This window comes from Pseudochaenichthys georgianus, unplaced genomic scaffold (genome assembly GCF_902827115.2).
Source record: "Pseudochaenichthys georgianus unplaced genomic scaffold, fPseGeo1.2 scaffold_1662_arrow_ctg1, whole genome shotgun sequence".
Classification (NCBI taxonomy): Eukaryota; Metazoa; Chordata; class Actinopteri; order Perciformes; family Channichthyidae; genus Pseudochaenichthys; species Pseudochaenichthys georgianus.
Genome location: NW_027262467.1, coordinates 17,501 through 29,537, shown reverse-complemented (window position 1 = coordinate 29,537; position 12,037 = coordinate 17,501). Strand labels below are relative to the sequence as shown.

The 12,037-nt window shown below is 48.2% G+C and overlaps 1 protein-coding gene across 1 annotated transcript in view; it reads right to left on the bottom strand.

Moving 5' to 3' along the window:
• Window positions 1-1,769: 1,769 nt before the first annotated feature.
• The window catches only part of LOC117441304 (AFG1-like ATPase), a gene marked incomplete at its 3' end in the record, with an annotated part of 17,134 nt that continues 6,866 nt past the window's right edge, over window positions 1,770-12,037 (bottom strand). The window contains exons 3-5 of the mRNA XM_034077495.1: window positions 4,180-4,231; window positions 3,999-4,100; window positions 1,770-1,900 (exon numbers count right to left, since the gene is read on the bottom strand). Coding sequence (XP_033933386.1) covers window positions 1,770-1,900; window positions 3,999-4,100; window positions 4,180-4,231 — 285 coding nt within the window. The remainder of the gene's footprint in view (window positions 1,901-3,998; window positions 4,101-4,179; window positions 4,232-12,037) is intronic.

Sequence of the window (12,037 nt, the reverse complement as noted above, 5' to 3'; positions counted from 1 at the left end):
GGTCCTTGAAGGCATCATGTGAAAACATATGAGATCTAAGACCCAGGTCGTGGCAAAACTTAAAGTTGTATTGTCACGAGACAGAAACTGAGAGTGGGGGAGACATTTCTTTATTTCTCACGAACATCTTTCACTAGAGATTATTTTTATTTAAATATCTGCAGCATAAGTTATCGAAGAGAATCTCTTTCTCTGATGTACTGCATTGAAACTGTTGAACTGCACAGAATACACGTTTAATGTATCTCTTATTCTAGCTATGATGTCTCTTTGGGGTGAAAGACTTGTGTAGTGCAGGGAGAAAGGAGGCGACAGAGGGAAGTGTGTGAGAAAGGAGGCGACAGAGGGAAGTGTGTGTGAAAGGAGGCGAAAGAGGGAAGTGTGTGAGAAAGGAGGCGACAGAGGGAAGTGTGTGAGAAAGGAGGCGACAGAGGGAAGTGTGTGAGAAAGGAGGCGACAGAGGGAAGTTTGTGTGTTGTAGTGCAGGGAGAAAGGAGGCGACAGAGGGAAGTGAGTGTGTTGTAGTGCAGGGAGAAAGGAGGCGACAGAAGGAAGTGTGTGAGAAAGGAGGCGACAGAAGGAAGTGTGTGAGAAAGGAGGCGACAGAGGGAAGTGTGTGAGAAAGGAGGCGACAGAGGGAAGTGAGTGTGTTGTAGTGCAGGGAGAAAGGAGGCGACAGAAGGAAGTGTGTGAGAAAGGAGGTGACAGAGGGAAGTGAGTGAGAAAGGAGGCGACAGAGGGAAGTGTGTGAGAAAGGAGGCGACAGAGGGAAGTGTGTGAGAAAGGAGGCGACAGAGGGAAGTGTGTGAGAAAGGAGGCGACAGAGGGAAGTGTGTGTGAAAGGAGGCGAAAGAGGGAAGTGTGTGAGAAAGGAGGCGACAGAGGGAAGTGTGTGAGAAAGGAGGCGACAGAGGGAAGTGTGTGAGAAAGGAGGCGACAGAGGGAAGTGTGTGTGTTGTAGTGCAGGGAGAAAGGAGGCGACAGAGGGAAGTGAGTGTGTTGTAGTGCAGGGAGAAAGGAGGCGACAGAAGGAAGTGTGTGAGAAAGGAGGCGACAGAAGGAAGTGTGTGAGAAAGGAGGCGACAGAGGGAAGTGTGTGAGAAAGGAGGCGACAGAGGGAAGTGAGTGAGAAAGGAGGCGACAGAGGGAAGTGTGTGAGAAAGGAGGCGACAGAGGGAAGTGTGTGTGTTGTAGTGCAGGGAGAAAGGAGGCGACAGAGGGAAGTGTGTGTGTTGTAATGCAGGGAGAAAGGAGGCGACAGAGGGAAGTGTGTGAGAAAGGAGGCGACAGAGGGAAGTGAGTGTGTTGTAGTGCAGGGAGAAAGGAGGCGACAGAGGGAAGTGTGTGAGAAAGGAGGCGACAGAGGGAAGTGAGTGTGTTGTAGTGCAGGGAGAAAGGAGGCGACAGAGGGAAGTGTGTGAGAAAGGAGGCGACAGAGGGAAGTGCAGGGAGAAAGGAGGCGACAGAGGGAAGTGTGTGAGAAAGGAGGCGACAGAGGGAAGTGTGTGAGAAAGGAGGCGACAGAGGGAAGTGCAGGGAGAAAGGAGGCGACAGAGGGAAGTGTGTGAGAAAGGAGGCGACAGAGGAAAGTGTGTGAGAAAGGAGGCGACAGGGGAAGTGTGTGAGAAAGGAGGCGACAGAGGTGTGTGAGAAAGGAGGCGACAGAGGGAAGTGTGTGAGAAAGGAGGCGACAGAGGGAAGTGTGTGAGAAAGGAGGCGACAGAGGGAAGTGTGTGAGAAAGGAGGCGACAGAGGGTGTATAAATCTACCTGAAACTCGTCGAAGCAGAGCAGCGCCGCCTCCTCGCTGATCTCCTCGGCGATGGGAGAGATCGGGTCGTAGGGCCTGGACATCCTGCCGGCGCTCCTCTTCGGCAGGCTCTGCTTCAGGCGGTGGATCCCTGCGGCGAGGCGATGGAGAACAATCATATCTGTTCTGCTCGTGTGTTCATCTGCCCATCGCCCGGGCCTCCCAGTACACACCATCAACGGGTGTACTGGGAGGCCCCATCGTCCGGGCCTCCCAGTACACAGGTCAGGTCAGAGGCCCGGGCGATGGGGCCTCCCAGCACACACCATCAACAGGTGTACTAGGGCCTCCCAGCACACACCATCAACGGGTGTACTGGGAGGCCCGGGCGATGATCGAATCGAAATACTGTTTCCCCACAGGCTCGAGCTCTAAAATCACACATTAAAATACAAGAACACTCAATAATAATAATTACGAAAAAACACGAAATAACCGGTTACTTCAAGCATTCGACCAACAAGACACAACCTTGAAGGAAACAGAATCATAAAGTACATCAGGCTTCATAGAGCCAAGCATTTCAAGAGCTACTCAACTGGCTTTAGAGGAGCCAGTCCTTTGTTAGTATATAAGTGCTTTGTTAGTAGTTCTATCCTCGAGGTGGAGTCGAAGGAGACGAGCTTCAGTCTGGAAGGTGTGTGAGCTTTCTGCTGTCCTGATGTCAATGGGAGCTCATTCCACCATCTTGGAGCCAGGACAGCAAACCCACGTGTTCCTGCTGATGGAACTTGGGTCCCCCTCGCAGCGAGGGTGCAGCGAGTCGTCTGGCTGATGCAGAGCGGAGTGCACGTGCTGGGGTGCACGGTTTAACCGATGTTGATAGTCAGGTCAAGAGTGGGACAATCTTTTCCCGGAAGGAAAAGCACTTCAGTTTTGTCAAGGTTGAGCTTGAGGTGGTGAGCGGACATCCACTGAGAGATGTCAGCTGGACGAGCAGAGATGCGAGCGACGACCTGGGTCTCTGAGCGGGGGAAGGGCAGGATCCATTGGGTGTCGTCAGCGTAGCAGTGGTATGAAAAACCATGCGGGCTAATGACTGATCCGAGCGAGTTTGTGTACAGGGAGAAGAGGAGGGGACCGAGAACAGAGCCCTGAGGGACCCCTGTAGTTAATTGACAAGGGTCGGACTCGGACCCTCTCCAGGTTACCCTGTAGGTGCGGTCTTTGAGGAATGAGGTGAGGAGGGAAAGTGCAGAGCCTGAGACTCCAAGTTCTTGGAGAGTGAAGGAGGATCTGATGGTTCACCGTGTCGAATGCAGCAGACAGGTCCAACAGGATGACGACAGAGGAGAGGGAGGCTGCTTTAGCCGTGTGCAGTTCCTCAGAGACAGCAAGGAGGGCTGGATATATATATAAAGTATCCACCTTTAAAGGGGACATGCAAAAGTCACTTTGTGGTGTCTTCTCTACATCAGCATGTGTCCCCAGTGTGTCCCCCGCTGTCCCCCCCCGGTGTCCCCGGTGCGTCCCCGCTGTGTCCCCGCTGTGTCCCCGCTGTGTCCCCGGTGTGTCGGGGAACTCACACAGCGTCAGGAAATAAACCCTCTCTCTTTTCCTCCGTACCCAAATCTCTAAAAACGGGGAGCAACGGAGCTGATCCAGATTTGCGTCCGATATGACGTAACATCTGAAATGTGGACCCAGGGGCCAATCAGAACGCTGCTATCAGAAACAATGCCCGACTGCTCTGGACGTAATATGGTCGGTGTTCACATTAGCATGCTAACACTCAGAGCTAACCTGTGCTGGAGAGCATGTGTGTGAAGAAGCAGGAAGTAGAAAGGAACTCACCTTGTGGTGTAACCGGCAAGAGAGAAAGCCTTTGAGCTCCAGACTGTTTCAGATCCTTGATAATCCATGATATGGCGTTTCATCACGGCAGCAGTTTAGTTTAGACGGTAGCTGCCGGGTCCCGCATGAGCTCAGACCCTCCTCTTTAAAGCTCTATCCCCAAATCAGCTCTTTGGAAACAGGAAGTGGAACAGAGGGACATGAGGCGTGGCTAGAATCTGATTGGTGTTTGGAGCGAAACTCTTCATAGACGTGTTTCTATATATCTGTATCGGAGACGTCTGCCGTTGCCTGAACACAGCACGACAGCTGGCCTTCAAAGCTACTTCTCTCAGAGCTTTAAACACCAACTTCAAGGATTCTCCCCCTCCGTATTAAAATGAAAGAGAACTCACTTTTATGAACGTCCAACATGAAGCCGTGGAAGTGAACCCGCTTCTTCTTCTCCGTCTCGACGTGAGAATAGAACATGTCCATCACCATCGTCTTCCCCGTGCCTCAAACAGCAGAACACAGGCCGGGTAAGATGAGATCGTTAGCACGTCAATTCAATGTATACGTCTCTTTCGTCCTTACCCACGTCACCGTAGATGTAGTAACCGTTAGGAGCTTCAGGCTTGGAGAATAACTGAGAGATAAAATATGGAAAGCGTCAGTTTTTAATTAATCACAACAGAATGGAGCTAAATACTTTATTATGTTCAATTCATGAAATGTATAAATTAAACAGGAAAGGATAGATAGTGACTCAGGTAAAGATTGAAGTCCTTTTTTGTTATTTAAATGATTTATTCTCAGGCTTCATTTCTACTAGAACTATGTGTTACGACCCCCTCCACTAGAGGTCTCTGTCTCCGTGTTCTGCTTGCTGGCTCTTGTCTGTGTTTCAGGTGATCAACCTGATGAGCCACACCTGGGCCGTCTACATAAAAGGCCAACACCAACGCATACTGCCCTCTCACTCTTCTGTTGGACACGGCGGCCACGTCTTTGTTTCTGCACATTTTCACACAGCCATACACGCAACCATTACTGATAACTGACTTCCACATTTATTAGGTTTCTTTGAAGACCTTTGGTTTTTGTGGTGTTGTAAATAAATATGCTTTTTGTTACACATAACTTGTCTAGTCTCCCATCTTTGTTACAGCCTCTGAGCCAGGCTGTAACAAATGGGGGCTCGTCTGGGATTGTTGACATTGTTTCTAGTTCTGTAGTGCAGCCATCTTTGTCTGCTTGTAAGTGGATTGAAGGGCTGAGACTGATTACAGGAATCAGATCAGCTGTAACTTGGTAGACGGGTGCACCTCGGTTGGTTGGGAGACATGGACAAGTGTGGTGAGTAGATGTTTGTTTTTGTTGGATAATGTAAGCAGTTGAAATGAAATGAAAAGTGTTTTTGTTTTTCGTCGCTAAGCTCGTTATAGTGGTGATTTTTGTAGCCGATTTTTGGTGGTCCTGTGAGTGTCTCTCACTTCTGTCCCTGTAAGGCAAGGCAAGGCAAGTTTATTCATAGAGCACTTTTCGACGCAGGGTAATTCAAAGTGCTTTACAAAAAAAAAAAAAATGAAAGACATTAAGCATTAAAAAAGAAAAGCTAATAAAATAAACATTAAGGAAAAATACATGGATAAAAGTTACAGTGCAGTTTAAGATGTGAATAGTTCAATTAAAAGCAGCGACAAAAAGAAAAGTCTTCAGCCTGGATTTGAAAGTAGTCAGAGTTGCAGCGGACCTGCAGGTTTCTGGGAGTTTGTTCCAGATACTTGGAGCATAATAACTGAACGCTGCTGTAGGCTTCAGAACGGATTCCCTTTGGAATTCGTTGGGGGGTTTTAGTGTGGTGTGGACGTGGTTAGAGCTATTAGCTCGGGAGCACGTCCAAAGCTGCAGGTGGAGTTGCCAATTGCTGGTTGCTTTACCGGGCTTGTGGGTTTCAGTGCATAAATACCCACCATAAGTAGCACCTGAAGACTAGGGGGGAGTTTAGGTTCTGTTTTGTTTGGTAGATAGAGGGACATGACTGCTGTTATCTGTGTATGTGCTATTTGAGATTGGCTGCAAATGTGTTAAGTGAGTTTACAATGTGTACATGAGTGTTTGTTATCTGTCTCGCCGTGGTTAAATAATGTTGGTGTTCTCCTGTTAGTCGTTTGATCCTGGTAACCCGTTTGGCTTTATTAGTTCTAAAACGAGTCTGGGTTTTGGTGATATCTTAGTGCAGGATGCTACAGTGGCTTATGTGGAAGTAAGTAGATGCAGGAGGGAAGTGCAAAATGGTAATTTGTTGGATGTGTCTGCAAGTGGTTACTTAGACCTGTAAGCTTCGGGAACAGTGCTGCAGTTCATGCCTTGGTTGGGTGAGCTTTGCGTAGTTTGGTTGCCTCTTTGTGCTGTGCTTCTGAGGAAGGCTTGGTTGGCTAGTGAGCCGTTTGTTTCAGAGGAACCTTTGGTTTGACGCTTATGTTGATTCTAGTTTGTGACAGCTGGAATCTTGTTGAAGGCAAAGCTTTAGCGAGCTTTGTCTAGCTGCAGGTAATTTGTCGGGCACTGGTGAATATTTATCTGTTTTTGGACCTCCTGTTAGTGCTCTTCCATGCATGGCCCATCATCCATCACTCTTCTCTTCAGTGTGTGTTCTCTCTGATCTCCATCTTTCCTGTGAACTCTTAAAAAGCTTCCTCAGGCACTGATGTTGCGGGGTTGCATCTCTTAAAAGTCTTCTTCAGGCACTAGAGTTGCTGGGTTGGAAAATGGAGACTAGGTGAACAACGATATGAAATTCAAACCGGTCAGTATGGAACATGTATATGTCATTTTGAACTTTGCATTTAAATATTATTCTGTGTTGGTTGCTACGTTTGGACGGTGTTCCTAGGGGGAACCCCTTTTTTAAGGGGGGGGGGGTGTTACGACCCCCTCCACTAGAGGTCTCTGTCTCCGTGTTCTGCTTGCTGGCTCTTGTCTGTGTTTCAGGTGATCAACCTGATGAGCCACACCTGGGCCGTCTACATAAAAGGCCAACACCAACGCATACTGCCCTCTCACTCTTCTGTTGGACACGGCCGCGTCTTTGTTTCTGCACATTTTCACACAGCCATACACGCAACCATTACTGATAACTGACTTCCACATTTATTAGGTTTCTTTGAAGACCTTTGGTTTTTGTGGTGTTGTAAATAAATATGCTTTTTGTTACACATAACTTGTCTAGTCTCCCATCTTTGTTGCAGCCTCTGAGCCAGGCTGTAAAAGAAACGTAAACAAAATAAATAATAATTAAAATATATTTATAAAAATGACATTACATTTCTTGTATTTTTTACTCATCCTATTCTATTTCTACATTGTATGAATTGACGTAAAAAGGTTAAATAAAAAATGAGAAACTTATGCTGCGTTCACACCGGACGCGATGCGCTGGAGTTTCACCGCGGCTGCAGCTGTGTTTACTCGCATCATTCAAACAAGACTGGCTGGCACGGGGCACAACAACTACAACAAGATGAACATATTTGACCGTGATTTAATTGTAATACACGTTTCTAAATGATGCCGAAGTAACAACACACTGATACCGGTTAGTAAAAACCATGAGTCAATGCTTTGAGTCTGCAGACAGACGGCAGGCGAGCAACCCTTTTAAAATGCGTGTTTTCTGAATGGAGATCGGCTAAGCTAACGCAGTATATGCTCCGACCGTCCACGCTCACAACAACGGCCTACAGTCATAAATAAAGCAGCGACTGTATTTGTAACGGCTGATGTTTTCTGGTTCTACGTCAATGACGGCAGGCTGAGATCCTCACCGCTGATTGGCTACCGCGAGATTGCGTCACGCGAATATGACGCTCGAGTTGAACATTTTTAACTCGAGCGTATGTTGCGGCCCCCTCCAATCGCGCCGCGGAATTCGCATTGACTTTACATGTAATCGCGCCGCCCCCAAACATCGCATCACGTCCGGTGTGAACGCAGCATATTATATATTTTATTAAATGATGCAGAATTTAAAATATAATATTTATAATAAAATATAAAAATGAAATATTGTTATTCTTGTATTTTATACCCACCCTTTTTCGATTTGATCTTCTTTGTTTTTAAATAAAGCAATTACAATCTAAGACATCATTAATTAAAAAAATATAATATTTAAGAAATATAGCAAAAAAAATGAAATACTGTTTAGCTTGTTTACATTTAAATACAAATATTTAAGTAAAAAAAACAAAAAACAAATCCAGTTCAAGCTAACCTGGATATGTTTGAGTTACCCGGGTTACCTAATCCAAAACAATCGAGCTCTCGCTAAGCGGTCAGACGACGCTGGTTATCAAGTCGGTAACTCAAGCCAGGGTGTCTCCGTCCGGCTGAGTGCGCGTTCACATGAAAGGGGCGGGGCTAGCAACATTCGACCAATCACAGACATGGAGAAGCTACTGACAGCGCAGCGTCATACTTCCTGAATGAAAAGTGAACTCTAATATCAGACACATGAAGAAGTTAAACTTTAAACATGACTCGAACTCTTGATCAGGATCAAAGCCTCAGAGCTGCAGCTGCAAGGTGAACACAGCTGGAGCAGAGCAAGTGTTGGAATGCGTCCATCAGCAGGTTCATGATGTCACGGCCCGTCTAACACACCGTCTGACTCTCATACAAACCTGTGAGCAGAGGGATGTGTGTGTTGATGTTCCACATGGACCAGAGCCTGTACGACGAAGCCGGATGTTCTCTGAGCGGCTAACTTCAGGGTAACTCTGGGTTTCCGGTCCTACGAAGCTGGTTCTCTTCTTAGCGGCTAGATCTCCATGGTAACTGATGCTGAGCGGCTAGCCTGCCCGGAGCAGGTTAGGCTGCAGGCTAAGATCTCAGCTCAGTGAAAGCACCGCCTGCTGACCAATCAGAGCTCAGGGGGCGGAGTTCAAAGCGATCAAGTCATATCACAGGAGAAAGGAAAGACGGCGGCAGAAATCACGTCTGTGTGAACGTGAACATGAACAGAACATCAGCTCCATCTCCAGAGTCTGACTGTTAGAACATTAGCGTTAAGAAAGCTCTTAAATATCTGCCTCAGCATCAGAACCCGGATCAGAGTACACTGAGTCCAGTCAGCATCAGTACCCGGATCAGAGTACACTAAGTCCAGTCAGCATCAGTACCCGGATCAGAGTACACTAAGTCCAGTCAGCATCAGTACCCGGATCAGAGTACACTGAGTCCAGTCAGCATCAGTACCCGGATCAGAGTACACTAAGTCCAGTCAGCATCAGTACCCGGATCAGAGTACACTAAGTCCAGTCAGCATCAGTACCCGGATCAGAGTACACTAAGTCCAGTCAGCATCAGTACCCGGATCAGAGCACACTAAGTCCAGTCAGCATCAGTACCCGGATCAGAGTACACTAAGTCCAGTCAGCATCAGTACCCGGATCAGAGTACACTAAGTCCAGTCAGCATCAGAACCCGGATCAGAGTACACTGAGTCCAGTCAGCATCAGTACCCGGATCAGAGTACACTGAGTCCAGTCAGCATCAGTACCCGGATCAGAGCACACTGAGTCCAGTCAGCATCAGAACCCGGATCAGAGCACACTAAGTCCAGTCAGCATCAGTACCCGGATCAGAGTACACTAAGTCCAGTCAGCATCAGTACCCGGATCAGAGTACACTAAGTCCAGTCAGCATCAGTACCCGGATCAGAGTACACTAAGTCCAGTCAGCATCAGAACCCGGATCAGAGCACACTAAGTCCAGTCAGCATCAGTACCCGGATCAGAGTACACTAAGTCCAGTCAGCATCAGTACCCGGATCAGAGTACACTAAGTCCAGTCAGCATCAGTACCCGGATCAGAGTACACTAAGTCCAGTCAGCATCAGTACCCGGATCAGAGTACACTAAGTCCAGTCAGCATCAGTACCCGGATCAGAGTACACTAAGTCCAGTCAGCATCAGTACCCGGATCAGAGTACACTAAGTCCAGTCAGCATCAGTACCCGGATCAGAGTACACTAAGTCCAGTCAGCATCAGTACCCGGATCAGAGTACACTAAGTCCAGTCAGCATCAGTACCCGGATCAGAGTACACTAAGTCCAGTCAGCATCAGTACCCGGATCAGAGTACACTAAGTCCAGTCAGCATCAGTACCCGGATCAGAGTACACTAAGTCCAGTCAGCATCAGTACCCGGATCAGAGTACACTAAGTCCAGTCAGCATCAGTACCCGGATCAGAGTACACTAAGTCCAGTCAGCATCAGAACCCGGATCAGAGTACACTAAGTCCAGTCAGCATCAGTACCCGGATCAGAGTACACTAAGTCCAGTCAGCATCAGTACCCGGATCAGAGTACACTAAGTCCAGTCAGCATCAGAACCCGGATCAGAGCACACTAAGTCCAGTCAGCATCAGTACCCGGATCAGAGTACACTAAGTCCAGTCAGCATCAGTACCCGGATCAGAGTACACTAAGTCCAGTCAGCATCAGTACCCGGATCAGAGTACACTAAGTCCAGTCAGCATCAGTACCCGGATCAGAGTACACTAAGTCCAGTCAGCATCAGAACCCGGATCAGAGTACACTAAGTCCAGTCAGCATCAGTACCCGGATCAGAGTACACTAAGTCCAGTCAGCATCAGTACCCGGATCAGAGTACACTAAGTCCAGTCAGCATCAGTACCCGGATCAGAGTACACTAAGTCCAGTCAGCATCAGTACCCGGATCAGAGTACACTAAGTCCAGTCAGCATCAGTACCCGGATCAGAGTACAGTGAGTCCAGTCAGCATCAGAACCCGGATCAGAGTACACTAAGTCCAGTCAGCATCAGTACCCGGATCAGAGTACACTAAGTCCAGTCAGCATCAGTACCCGGATCAGAGTACACTAAGTCCAGTCAGCATCAGTACCCGGATCAGAGTACACTAAGTCCAGTCAGCATCAGAACCCGGATCAGAGTACACTAAGTCCAGTCAGCATCAGTACCCGGATCAGAGTACACTAAGTCCAGTCAGCATCAGTACCCGGATCAGAGTACACTAAGTCCAGTCAGCATCAGAACCCGGATCAGAGTACACTAAGTCCAGTCAGCATCAGTACCCGGATCAGAGTACACTAAGTCCAGTCAGCATCAGTACCCGGATCAGAGTACACTAAGTCCAGTCAGCATCAGTACCCGGATCAGAGTACACTAAGTCCAGTCAGCATCAGTACCCGGATCAGAGTACACTAAGTCCAGTCAGCATCAGTACCCGGATCAGAGTACACTAGAGTCCAGTCAGCATCAGTACCCGGATCAGAGTACACTAAGTCCAGTCAGCATCAGTACCCGGATCAGAGTACACTAAGTCCAGTCAGCATCAGTACCCGGATCAGAGTACACTAAGTCCAGTCAGCATCAGTACCCGGATCAGAGTACACTAAGTCCAGTCAGCATCAGAACCCGGATCAGAGTACACTAAGTCCAGTCAGCATCAGAACCCGGATCAGAGCACACTGAGTCCAGTCAGCATCAGAACCCGGATCAGAGTACACTAAGTCCAGTCAGCATCAGTACCCGGATCAGAGTACACTAAATCCAGTCAGCATCAGAACCCGGATCAGAGCACACTAAGTCCAGTCAGCATCAGTACCCGGATCAGAGTACACTAAGTCCAGTCAGCATCAGTACCCGGATCAGAGTACACTAAGTCCAGTCAGCATCAGTACCCGGATCAGAGTACACTAAGTCCAGTCAGCATCAGAACCCGGATCAGAGCACACTAAGTCCAGTCAGCATCAGTACCCGGATCAGAGTACACTAAGTCCAGTCAGCATCAGTACCCGGATCAGAGTACACTGAGTCCAGAAGGCATCAGTACCCGGATCAGAGTACACTAAGTCCAGTCAGCATCAGAACCCGGATCAGAGTACACTAAGTCCAGTCAGCATCAGAACCCGGATCAGAGTACACTAAGTCCAGTCAGCATCAGTACCCGGATCAGAGTACACTAAGTCCAGTCAGCATCAGTACCCGGATCAGAGTACACTAAGTCCAGTCAGCATCAATACCCGGATCAGAGTACACTAAGTCCAGTCAGCATCAGTACCCGGATCAGAGTACACTAAGTCCAGTCAGCATCAGTACCCGGATCAGAGTACACTAAGTCCAGTCAGCATCAGTACCCGGATCAGAGTACACTGAGTCCAGTCAGCATCAGAACCCGGATCAGAGTACACTAAGTCCAGTCAGCATCAATAACCGGATCAGAGTACACTAAGTCCAGTCAGCATCAGTACCCGGATCAGAGTACACTGAGTCCAGTCAGCATCAGTACCCGGATCAGAGTACACCAAGTCCAGTCAGCATCAGTACCCGGATCAGAGTACACTAAGTCCAGTCAGCATCAGAACCCGGATCAGAGTACACTAAGTCCAGTCAGCATCAGTAC